The 13351-nt window shown below is 48.9% G+C and overlaps 1 protein-coding gene across 1 annotated transcript in view; it reads right to left on the reverse strand.

The window, feature by feature from the left end:
- LOC306836308 (signal-induced proliferation-associated 1-like protein 2) overlaps positions 1 to 13351 on the reverse strand; it is an 84328-nt gene that overhangs the window by 44679 nt on the left and 26298 nt on the right. Inside the window, 3 exon segments of the mRNA XM_079363308.1 lie at positions 1633 to 1821; positions 4019 to 4152; positions 9059 to 10791. Of these exon segments, the coding sequence (XP_079219434.1) occupies positions 1633 to 1821; positions 4019 to 4152; positions 9059 to 10565 (1830 nt within the window). The 5' untranslated portion in view covers positions 10566 to 10791.

The following is a 13351-nucleotide window of genomic DNA, read 5'->3' on the forward strand; positions in this document are numbered from 1 at the left end:
AAGTCCAGCTCGGGCTGAAAAAGATTACGGGGTGCTTGACCCATTAAACATTCGCACTGCGAGCACGCCATTAATGATTAAAACATGAGGGCAGCAAAATACTGAGCTCCAAATAGAAAGGTTCAGTTTGAGGTTTGCGGAGGAGGAGCAGCCCATTAGCTGCAGCCCGCTAGCTGCAGCCCGCTAGCTGCAGCCCGTTAGCTGCAGCCCGCTAGCTGCAGCCCGCTAGCTGCAGCCCGCTAGCTGCAGCCCGTTAGCTGCAGCCCTATAGCTGCAGCCCGCTAGCTGCAGCCCGTTAGCTTATATTGGTGCTTTTTTTTTTACCCCCTTGTGTCAGTGCTGGTCTTAAAACGCGGCCTGTACCCGCAGACGCTCGCTCAAACCAAAGGCACGACGAGGGATCAGGCAACTTAGCTCCAACATGGAAAGTTGCTTTGATTGGCTAATTGGCTAGCTGAAGTGCATTAACTGGTTTTATCACAGCTGCACAGCTCCTGCTTGTGTTCACAACTCAGTCTTATCCGACGAGAGGGACACGGATGACACTTTTTCTAATCAGAGCCTTTCTCCTGTCAGAGCGACGGATGGGCTCTCACTAATGAATGTAATTACACTAATAAGCCGCCAATTCTCTGATAGCGCGATAAGAAGAGCGGCTCGTCCGCCCACGCTGCTCTCCATCTCGCACTTTTATTAGAAGAGAAAATAAAGGCCTTAAAGATCACACGATGACACCTGTGATACAGAGCTCATAACCGTGGGATTCAAACGGAGGTAATGTGAGATGACAGCCCGCGCCGAGCAGGAGGAATACGAAAGCAGCCGCTCTCACATGAGTGAGTCGTCAGCAGGTGAGTTACTTCTGCTTCGGCGTGTCGGAGCAGTCGATGGCAGGCTGCAGAGAGCGTGGGATTCATATTGATTTCATTTCAGTGTCATATCGACGGTCTTCCGTTTCCACCGGGGGGATCTGAGCTCGTCTACAAGGAGATAATATAAACGGAGACAAAGGTTTGAGCTAGTCTAACCGGATTACCGCCTCTCCCGCTTCCTCCTGGAGCTGATGTAAACGTCGGAAACGGAGATGGTTCAGTTCATCTTTTTCTAATTTTAAAAGGAGGTCGTTCATAATCCCTTTAACAACACGTGTGTGTGTGTGCGGAGGCTTTTCAGCCTTCAAAGAACAGTTTGAGATTTCGATGCTGCAGAGACAGACAGACACGTCGGCTCTTTGAAGTCTGAAGCTTCAGTCAGGAGCTTTTACAGCTGTGTGTTTGCATGAACGTGGATATTTGATACCCATCCAAAGAGATGGATATGGTTATATGTGCACGCCTGGAAACCAGGTAGAGAGAGGGAGGAGGGGAAATGACATGCAGGAAAGAAGCCGCAGGTTAGATTTGAACCGCCAACTTAGAGGACTATGGCGTCTGTACAGGGCGTGCACACACTAACCGCTAGACCACCCGAACTCCAGGTTTATGGAGTAAAGCTATAAGCTAGTTTTAGCGGAAACGGCCAAAATCGACCACTCGGCACTTCATGTAGAAAACCCCGATCCCTGACGGAGACCCTGAACGCCACACTTCTACTTCATCAGTGAAAACATGGCGGACGTCTGGCTGCACTCACCCCCTGCTCGTCCAGCTTCAGCAGCTGCTCGGGGACTTTGGGCGAGTTGAGGGCGAGCCTCAGACACTGGATGTTCAGCTCAGGGATCACGTACTCCAGCACTTCTTTGAGCGGCAGGCCGCGGGCCGTCCCGTGTCTCGCCGTCGATGGAATGGCGTCTTCAAGGATGGCTCCCCGCAGTGTGGTCAGCTGAAACACAAATGTTGACTGTTTAGTCCAGTGTAGCTAAGTCACAGCTTCGTGTGCTTGAATTCACTGCACATCCATTTACTCAATGAAGCTTTGAAAAAAGACTTTTCATGCTTACATTTTATTTTATTTTAATTTTCTCTTTAAAATGTTTGAAATCTTTACAGATTTAAGTTTTGAATGTTTTTATGCCACCTTGAGATCTGATTGGCTGCTCTCTGCTGGATTTAATGACCCTGATCACAGAGGACCCGTCTCACCCTGATCGCAGAGGACCCGTGTGACCCTGATCGCAGAGGACCCGTGTGACCCTGATCACAGAGGACCCGTCTCACCCTGATCACAGAGGACCCGTGTGACCCTGATCAGAGGACCCGTCTCACCTGATCACAGAGGACCCGTCTCACCCTGATCACAGAGGACCCGTCTCACCCTGATCACAGAGGACCTGTGTGACCCTGATCACAGAGGACCCGTCTCACCCTGATCGCAGAGGACCCGTGTGACCCTGATCGCAGAGGACCCGTGTGACTCTGATCACAGAGGACCCGTGTGACCCTGATCACAGAGGACCCGTCTCACCCTGATCACAGAGGACCCGTGTGACCCTGATCAGAGGACCCGTCTCACCCTGATCACAGAGGACCCGTCTCACCCTGATCACAGAGGACCCGTCTCACACTGATCACAGAGGACCCGTCCACCATCCACCCTCGCTGCAGTGAGCTCCAGTGGTTCATGTTGATCCGTATTATTTAAGGCGCTGGCTCCATTAGTTCCATTGGAAGCTTCAGGAGCTCGCTCGTTAAATAATTAAGGCGGGCTAACTGAGCACTACACGTTAAGTGGTGTTTTACTATTAAGATCATTAATGTGTCAGTAAAAATCGACCCAAACAGCTTCCTCACACCCACTCTGTAACTCGGAGTTGTTGTTGTTGAAACATGAGAGACACTTTCACGTCCTTTTCCATCCCAAGCAGATTACTAAAGAGAGCGAGGGGCGAGCGAGGGGCGAGCGAGGGGCGAGCGGGGCAGAGAGGCAGGGGCTAAATGATGGGAGTGCATGCAAACAGTCGCTCCAGCGGTCGGGGAGTTAAAACACTTTGTGCGTGCTACTTGCAGGCCTGTCGTGACCCAGATACATTGTTTTATGGTGGGAGTGCTGCTTTAAACCAGGAGCAGTGCTGGATATCAGTGACACCCTCCTGCCTGACACATCTGCTGCACCTGAATTATTCAGAGGGTGAGACCACCCAGCATCAATCAGGGGGCCGGTTCGTACCATCGGGGACTGAGAGGATGCATCGGAGTGCGAGGACTCATCATGGTGTGTGTGTGTGTGTGTGTGTGTGTGTGTGTGTGTGTGTGACACTGACGGGCTGATCGGCTTACTGAGTCACACCTGGCGCGGACTCGTTTTCAGGGGAGCTAAAAGAATCTGTGCACTGCTGTGAGGGACGAGTGAGCGCTGAGCGACTCGTCGGCTGGATGTCACGTTGAAATGTACAACAAACAACTTTTTAAAAGCACGTCACGGTCAATACTTGACTTCGACACTTCGACTGTCTGAAAACAGACCTCCTGCTGGGAGCTGCTTTTACGTCCCGTTTGAATCAATCTCAGATAGAAAGACCTCGTTCTTTTTTGCAGCTGAGAGCTGAAGATGTCGACTTTACTGTCGTCAGGTTTCACATTTACTGATGACATCGTCACAGTGTGTTACACGAGGTGAAATGCATGGTGGGAGCAGCTGGGGGAGGGGAGGGGCAGATGTGAACACGCCGAGTAAAATCCTCATTTTGAATAATCCCCTTTAAAATGTTGGAAAATAAAGTGACTGACGAAGCTTACGTAACCTCAAGGTGACAAAGATTCAGATTCAACGAAGCCCGATAGGAGACGCTTGGAGGCCGACAGCAAAAACAATCAACAAACAAGAAATATTGACACCGATGTATCAGCCGATATCTTTATAAGATGCATCTTGGATTTTTGGAAATGTTTTGATTGTGTTTTGTGGACGTTTCAAGTTTCTAATTCAAACTCAGGTGAATAAATCTGTGTGATTTTTATCATTTTTAATGAATAATTATGGTCAACAATCTTTCATGCCTCGTGAGTTCGGGTTGTGCAGATTCTGCTTCTGCAGCCGAGAAGAGAGTCCAGACAAACAGCAGGAGACATTTTGTTTTTACCTGGCTGGTTCTGAAGGTGACCCGATAGTTGAACTGCATCCCTTCTTTCTCCTTCCCGTCGTCCAGACGCTCCCGGCGGACACTGACGGCCACCGGTCCCAGATTGTCGTCGACCCCGAAATAGTTCTGATGCTCTGAAAGAGGTACGGCAAGAGAGAAAGATCAGATTCAGAACACGTTAGCTGAACTGAAAAAGAATCAAAAACCTTTTTCACATCATTACGAGATCACAGCTCTGGCTGAACGGGGATCTGAACGTGTACTTAAAGGTTTTTTATGAGTTCATAAAGGAGTTCTGTGAGCTTTGGACCCGGTGAGTCATGACCATGATTTTAAAAAAGCAGCAGGGGATCCGCGCAGATTTAAAATGATTCATTCAGGATTATAATCCGCGCTGTAGTGACAGCAAGAGGATTTAAAAAGTAAATAAATCATAAAACATCCCTCAAAGGTTTGACCCCGACCGACCTGACAACACTGTCCCAGATACTCGCACAACATCGTCCTCTGTCACGAAACAAACACCAGTCAACAAAGTATTATTCTGGAAATAAACATAAAAATCCACTCTGATCCTGTATTTGATCATGTCTATAAACCCCTCTATTTCAGCCCTGCTCAGAACAGGCTGTTTCTGTGTCTGTAGCTTTAAATATGTAAATGAGCTGTGTCTGGCCACGCCCCCTCTCTGGAAGGGCTCGGGTGTACTCGCTGCTTTCTGGCTCCATGTCCTATTGTTTACGGTGAGAAGGCAGACTCAGAGGACAGAACAAACACCTAGCTGTGAGAGTGTCACCCACCTGGGGGAGGGGCTACTGCCCTCTGTGATGTCACAAAGGGAACATCTCCAAACGGCCTGTTTGAGCACACATTTTTACCTCTCTACACAGCTCACTGATTGGTCCTTTAAGCCTTGTAAGACTCAGAAATCATTTCTTGTCGACATCAAAAGTATGTCATCACAGCTTCCTTAATACTCTGTCAAAACACCGTCGACATGATGATCAGGAAACAAAGACTCTGTTTGTCTTTTAAAGGTTGAGGTTAGAGTGTGTTTGTGTGTGTGTGTGTGTGTGTGTGTGTGTGTGTGTGTGTGTGTGTGTGTGTGTGTGTCAAGAGCAGAGGCAGAGCTTTGCACACAAAAAGCGTTGCCTTGAGCAAACACTCCTTAATCCAGTTTAAAGCCGGGGAAAAGGACCGGGATTTAAGAGACGACAAAAGAAAACGCTCAGCAGGGAATCAAAGCACTGACACTGCAAAGAGATTCCTGCACAAGTTTAGACGTTACATCTCTGCCATGCTGAGTTCTTGTCACAGTGGCATTAACGTCGGGGCAAAGCTCACATATGCATGAATAATAAACAGTACGGAGGCGATGCTGGGTTAACCATCTGAGGAATGCACGGCCTGTCAGAGACGAGGACTGAGGGGGGGATGATGCTCCGTGAGGCAGAAGGTCAAACGGTGGCAGGACGGCTGGAACGAGGCCGCTTTGCATCTGAACACTGACGGCAAAGACGGTGTCGAGTACAGAGGGAAGCTTGTGGGCAACATGTTTCCAGATCTTGTCGCTGGCGCTCATCGTTTGTCGTTTGACAATTTGCCAAAAGGTTCCTAAATGGATTAGTGACTGTCATGTCAAACAGTGCCGACTCTCTGTCCTCCTGTCACTCCACGCTGCTGATCTGCCGTCAAAGACCCGCTCTGTCTGTCCCTAATTCTTTACACTTTACCCTCTGAGACTTTATTTTTCATTTCAGGGCCAAATATCTCCATCTGTGACCCAGACTGGTGTGTGGCGTGTTCGCTACTGGCCCACAAAGATGTGATGTGACAAGGGTCTGTTTTACGTTTCGTAATAAAATCAAATGCTATCAGAGCCATGATTAAAAAAACACCAGATACAGTGCTGCTGTGGGATGCAAATACAAAGGCTCAGTGACAGAGCTGAAACGTTCTTAAAGGCACAGAGCGACCTGCTAAAGAAGGTCATGAGTCCTCGACAAAGAGTGAAGCAACTCTCGCTGTTTATTATTTCAATTTAATGTTAGATTTTATTTTAGCCTTGTTTTTTCTTTTGCACTGAAAAAATCCTCATATGAAAATGTTTAATAAAAAGGGATTCTGGTTCTGATTCTGCCCCCGTGCATGGTTTTAAATTCTCACTTGACACACGAGGCCCGGCGTCCTGTAAACGCACATTTGGGGCTTCAGTGTGAACATTACACCGTCACCTCAGCTCTCCACCTGCGCACATTACAAAATGGAGTGAAACAGAGGCATAAATATTTGCCTTTAACTGTCAATTTGTGGCCACGGCACACCGCCTTGTTCTGATCTATGAGCAGAGAATATCAAGGAGTCAAGGATGAACTTTTATTTGTCAAGAAAAACAACCCGTCCACCGAAAGGTCAGTGAGTCACATGTTGGGTATCTTTATGGTTGAAGTGCCCTGATCCAAAGCGCACTTCATCGTGTGTCTCAGTACAGTATGTAACCCTGACCTGTGTGTAACAGGTTCAGCCGGGGGGGGGGGGGCAAACATGGTGTCCATTAAAGCAGCCTGGGGAGAAGCACTCCTGTTGCTGAGTGTAAAAAAAAGCTTGGGTGGATCTATCGGATCGATGCTCAGCTCAGGTTGATAAAAGCTTGCCCTGAAGTGGTGACACGCGGTCATGTTTGTGTGAGTGTGCGCGCGCACGGGTTTGGTCTATTTTTATGTACGTGTGTGTGTGTTTGCGGTCGAGGCGGAGGTGATGACAGATTTGTCTCCCTGATGAGACACTTCATAAAAAAAGGGGAAAGGGACACTTCCACACGCTGTGAAAATGACATCTCCTGTAAAAGCTGGAAAAACAAAACTGTACTGACAGCAGCACGGGGCCTTTCAATTATACATCGGCCTGCTTCCACACAGAATGAGGTTAAATATATAATACAACGAGCCCAGATTTGGGATGAGGAGTGAGTGAAGTGACACTTCACTGTAAATAATTCACAGATTAAGTTCAATGGTACAGTTTAAGTAGAGCACTTCTGTATGATCCCCGACTTTCTTTTGGACAGACGTCAGATTTATGCTTCTGTGCTGAATCGACGACGTAGCATCGTAGCTAGCAAGAGCCAACTAGCATTTGTAGGCAGGGTATTGCAGAACTGCGCAGACGCACCAGAACTCCAGTAGGTGGTGCTCACGAGGGCGTAGAGTCGGTCCAGAGGTTGATTTGCATCTCATTCGTTAGCTTGCTCTCTTAACGAGTCCTCTCTGCACACGTACGCTAGTCATGGAGTTCCACAAGGTTCTGTTCTTGGGCCAGATATTTTCATCTTGTATATGCGTCCTGCTGGTCGTATTATGAGGAAACACTACATCAAGTTTTATTGCTATGCGGATGATACTCAGCTATACTTTTCAGTGAAACAACATAAACTGACGAGCTAGCTAAACTCTTAGCTTGTTTTTGCCATAAAAAATCCTTGAAGAGGAAAATTACTCAGACAGGTGTGAAGGATTTTTTTTTTTCTTGTCGTACCTCTGTTACCTTTTCTGTTTAAGTTGCTGTAGAAACTTCCCAGCTAAGTACTTAAACAACATTGTTGTCATGAAGATCTTCTTTTACTAAAAATAAAATCCCAACATCCGCTTTATGGCCAAACCTTCTGCCTCCTCGTTTTTTTTTAACAGTATCTTCCAGGAGGAGATTTTTCTGTTTTCGGTTTTGCATCAGAACTGCAGGAATATCTCTGACTTATGTCGCCGCCTTCTTCATGTAGCTGTGAATGGCTTTGTTGTAAAGAGCGCTGCGTCACAACAGAAGGCCTTGGTTATACCATCAAAGTCCTCCTGCTTGATCTGATCGGACTCTCTGATTGGTCCAAAAATGCTGCAGAATGTGAAAAGAGATAATCTCGTCCGGCATTTAAAATCCTCCTCCTGGACTCCAGCGATGGAAACACTGAACCTCGGTTAAAGAATATAATAACACGGAGAATCTTTTCGGAGAAGGTCAGGATTCTCCCTGAGTGGAAGGTGAAGCAGCTGTTTGCTGCGGAGCCTCAAGAATGGGAAACTCAATCTGCTGAGAGCAGCTAATACAGACGCTCAGACAGTGAGGAGAACCGATACGTGTCACGCTCGGACGGTCCAGGGTCGGCATGTAATTCCAGCATCTCTAAGGTGTTTTAATGAGGGGGCTCTGGACCTCGGCATAGTTCTGCTGACCCTCAACGTTTCATAGGAGGGGTCCTCACACCCAGCGGCCCCCGCGGGGGAACAGCTGCAGCACAGCCTGTCGCTCACCTCTCTCTGCTCACATGACTAATCACAGACTCTCCACATCACAGGGAGGACATGACCGCTCCTCTCCCGAGGAAGTCAAACCTACACCCTCGCACCCAACACAAGCCGGCTATTGTTCTGCCCCCCCCCCCCCCCCGATTTCATCTACTCCTATAAAAATAACTGGGCTGCAAGCTGCAAGATATCCGAGCCACTGAAGGGAGGCTGTTCCATTTTGGAAACTTCTTCTCACACAGCATTGTGTGAAGTGTTGTTTCAAGGAAATGCATTAGGGCCTGGAAAGTCCTCAGCTTTGACTCATTCTCCGATATCATCCAGAGCTGATTCATCCAATCAGAGGAAATCAGTCTGAAACCTTTTTTTAGCATCCTAAACTTCCGGTATTTGTCGGAGCAGGGATCAAATATTTGCTGCTTCGGGATTCTGAATTTGAAAGATTTGCTGCTTTTTTTCTGATTTCAATCAAATGTTCACAAGCTATTTGATTTGACCTGTTTGGAATCACGGCATCTGGGCTGCATTGAGTTATCAAAAAATGAGTCTAAATTACACATAAAACATTGTTTACGTTTCAGAGGCGAATCGTTCCAACATATTTCTGCACTTTTGAACGTTGAATCTTCGTGATGGATCATTTCTCTGCTCCGTGCTTTTAAAGCTTCAGAACCATTTGGTTCCATCGCTCATGAAAATAAAAGACATTGTTTTGTCTAAAAGCATAAAAAGAAAAGTTCCTTACCTCTTCCATAGAAGAACTTGTGGTAGTAGTACGCTCCCAGGTCGATGTGCTCGATGATGTAGCGTTTGACCTTCTCCCTGTGGATTGGCTGGTTTTCTCTCGGCACCTCCAGGACAGACACTCCGGCGTTGGTGCAGTGGGAACTCAGAGAGGACTCAAACGAGCAGCTCTCTGACATGCCGCTGTAGTTTGAACTGTTGGCTCTGGAGAGCGAGATCCTCCTCTCGCCCTCGCCGCCGATCTCGTTACGAAAGTGAGGACAGCTCAGCACCAAAGAGCTGCTCTTCCCGTCGCCTTCGTCGGCGTCCAGGTTCTCTTTGGGGTTCAAGTCCTCCCTGCTGCCCAGCGGAGACTCAAACATGGGCACATTTCCACCGCTACATCCGGCTGCTCCGGCGTCCGATCCCGCTGCTGGTCCAGACCCGACTCCAACCCCAGGAAGTCCCCCAGCTCCGGGTCCAGCTGAGGCCGCAGACGCCCCAGTCGTAGTGTTCTTCCTCTGGCTCAGGTTGGCTCTGCTGGCGACGGCCTCACTGATGTTGAAGAGGACGCTCTGCACGTCGTAATGCGCAAAGCATTTCTGAAAGCTGAGTGGTCGTCTGTCCTCCTCCAAGGAGAGACGCAGGGCGTCGCTCTCGCTCTTTATGGTCCGAAGCTTCCTGAACAAAGACGTCTCCGATGATTCCGATTTGAGACGCCTCATGAAGGACTTCTCCCGCTCCTGGCTGTACAGGAGGGAGCTGTCTATGTAGTCGTATCCTGGAATGTGGACTATCTCGCCCCGGGCGATCTGCGCCGCCGTTTGCAGGCTCGGGGAGAGCGAGGCGTCGCAGCGCAACAGCTCAGGGAAACCTAGCGGTGGTATACTGCGGTGGTCCAGGGTGTCCACTCGGTAGCCCCTGAGCATCGTGAAGAAGCCGTCTCCACTCAGACCCTGTCGGTCGATGGACGACGTGCTGCCGTATTCCCGGTGCAGCGACGCCCCGGTGTTCGGGTTGACGGCGTGCTGGTCCATGATGTCCTCGGAGTCGATGTCACTGATGGTGACGTCGCTGTTGCTGCGCTGACGGATGGGGTGGAGACCCTTCAGAGGCGAGTGGCTGAGCAGGTCGCTCAGCGTGTATTTGTCCGAGTACTCCAGCTCCACACACACCGGCTCCTGCTCCAGTATTTCCACGGCGTGATCCTGCTGTCCGTTCTGAAACACGGGGATCACACTCTGATAGTTCGGTGAAGGCCGTCCGTCCCATCCGTCTTTCCTCGGCGGCCACTCTGTCACCCGCGCTCTGACTCCCATCTTAGGCATGGCTGGAGTACCGTTTGTTTTTCCTGTGACGTCAGGCTTCCCCTGCATGTTGGAGACTGGCGGTCCCATGCTGCCGTTCAGGGCTTTGAGTTTCCTGCTGAACAGCTCCTCTGACTGCATGACTCTGGAGAATTCTTCTGGGCCTCCCACAATTCCCACAAGGTTTGATTTGCTATCCGTCACGGGGCTCAAAATACTCATATCCTGCCGGCGGACTCTTTGAAGAGCAGACTTCCAGCACCCCTCTTCATCACATCATGTGATGTTTCTCAGTGCTGAGCGGAGGACGAGCAGCCGTCGTCATAACTCACAGAAGGCGGCCGGCTCGACGATCCACACGCAGCATTTGGATGTCAAGGACGAGCGTCTGAGCGGCACTTCCTCACAGCGTGCCGCAAACGCCGAACGACAGCTGGGAGCGTCCGATCTGTGGCACAGAAACAAAAACACCAGAGAGACATGTTAGCACACAGCGAGATCGGAGACATTTTGACGTTAAACACAGGAACAAGCTGCTTGAAAAGGAAACCAGCCGTAAAGATGATCACTCCGCTGACCTACTTTAACATGCTAACCGTTATCTCTCAACAAACGACCGCCGAGCGGAGCGCAGGGCTGATTCACTGAACTGAGCTCATTGTGGGTTTTATAACTAGATAGACGTCCATCTTTGTTGGTGCTTCCAGGCGATGCCAAACAGATGGTGCAGGAGCAAATTACAGCAACAAGAGGCAGATGTTCAGCTAAACGATCACATGTACAGATATCTGATCTGAAGTGCTCGCAGCGCGACGAGCAGGCAGCTTCTGCACCACAGACGGTTCTGCACGTCGACGCCAACCTGACCTTTTATCTGATGTGTGTTTGATGAAAGATCAACAAAATGTAGTGAGGCATGAGGTCAGAGTTCAACCAGGTGCTTTCCCTTTGTGCAGTTTAAGCAGGGGAATAATTAACAGAGAGTTTGAGAATGAACACATCGCCTGAGTTTCCTCTTTCAGACGTCAGGCGCTCACACTCACGTGGTTTCACAAAATCAAAGACTCGATCACTGGAAACCAGTTTGGTTCAACCAGAGACACCCAGGGGCAATAAACGGGGTAAAAGGAGAACATGTTTTTGACATTATTCATCTGTCACCAAACATCCAGAGAACACCGCCGACTTCTGTTTCATCCTGTAAATAATCAAACTCTTAATCTGTCCACGTCACTCCAAAATATTAAATATATAAAGAGAACGTGTTGTGAAATGATGCCAAACTCCACCGATGACTTTTCTGTCACAGGAGTTTTCTCTGTCGTGCAAATATTTCTCAAGTTTGAAAAAGTACAGACAGAAAACTGTGTTTGTACATTGAGAGGAACATGAGCACAGAGAAGTCTCTTTGCAGAAGATACAAAACGAAGACTGTTCTGCTCTGCAGAGGAAGCTAACCGGCGGCTGCATCAGGATCCTCTCTCGTCCATCTACGCTTCCTCCACTGGGACTGAAGGAGTCGAGGTGTCACACGTGCTGCAGCAGAGACCGCGAGCTGCCACTTTGACCTAAATGCTTTTTTCTTGTTCTTTAGTGCTGGTCGTTTGCTTCGTTTCTGCTGCTACTGCGCTCATGTGAAATCCCCCCCCCCGAGACTTAACGAGGACACCTCGGCATCGCAGAGAAAAGGAGCCGACTCGTCCCTTTTCTACTTTCGTATTTCATGTTATACTTTGAAAAAGAAACGCAGGGTGACGTCTCAAGTCACCACAAGAAACCCGGTCCAGACAACCGAGTCACAACAGCACAAAGCTAAAGATCGACGTGATGCTCCAAACCTTCTCAAAGCACAAAATAAATAAGAGAAAGAAGTAAAAAACAACGTTCAGTTACAAACTCTCCCGCTTCAGTGAAAGTGCAGCAAAGTCCCCGACGGCTGTGTTTCCATTTCTTGTCTGTCATGTTTATCAGTATAGGGACGAGTGAAGAGCACCTAAACACCACACATTACAGCGTTTAAGCCTTTAAGCTCCTCTGCAATGCTCGTCCAACGACATGTTTCAAAATGATGAAATCTTTATGTCAGTAATCGATGGGTGAGCTGCAGCGAGCAGGGGCGTGGCCACACGTTGACGACGCTGTGCGGGGGGGGGGGGGGGGGGGGGGGGCGCACAGCTGCACGCATCCGTCCAAAGTCACCGTTTAAAACAAACATCTGCAAACTATGAGCTGCCTGTTGCAACACAGTCCCACCTCTGGCAAATAGCCAATCAGGGTGAAGGATTTTGGGGGTTGCAACAGGGGTGGCCAAAAAGGTTAAAAGGGGGACCCATGACACAACTGGTCGCCCCTCTGGAAACAACCCTAGCGAGCGAGACAGAGAGAGAGAGAGAGAGAGAAACAATGTGACTGTTTCAGGAGTTTGTCTGCAAAGTTTGTCAAAACAAAAACCAGACATCATCCTGTACCGAGTGTGTTGGGTCTTCGATTTGTGTTGCCATGGTAACAAAACAGGTGTCAATCTGGTTTGTGTTTTAGCGGCAGAGAGTTAAACGGTCTTTAAAACATTGTTGTGTGTTGGTGAGATTTCTTTGTGAACAGGATGAAGTCCGGCCGGGTTTTCCCCGCTCTGCTGCAGCTCTTTCCACATGGCCTTTAATATGACCGCCTCTGTTCCCAGACAACTGTTTACATTTCTCATTTAATGCTTCAGAGGAGGGGGGGGGGGAAACTATTTTGGGATGGAAATGTGGGCCACATGAAGATTAGCTAGCAGCCAGACTCGAGCGAATGCACTGGGGATGAAACTGTGTAATATTAAATCATGCTGCTGCTGCTGCCTGGGCCACATGCAGGTTAATGCATGCATGACCCAAATGTGCAGGAGAAGATTGATAATGATACCTTCTAAGTTACACTGAGGTCAACTCAGCACAGAGCCGCTCTCCTGCTGCACACGTCCTTATGAAGAGCGTGGTTGGCGAGCAGCGTCGATGTGTGTGTGCGTG

The sequence above is a fragment of the Symphodus melops genome (assembly GCF_947650265.1).
Source record: "Symphodus melops genome assembly, chromosome: 15".
NCBI lineage: Eukaryota > Metazoa > Chordata > Actinopteri > Labriformes > Labridae > Symphodus > Symphodus melops.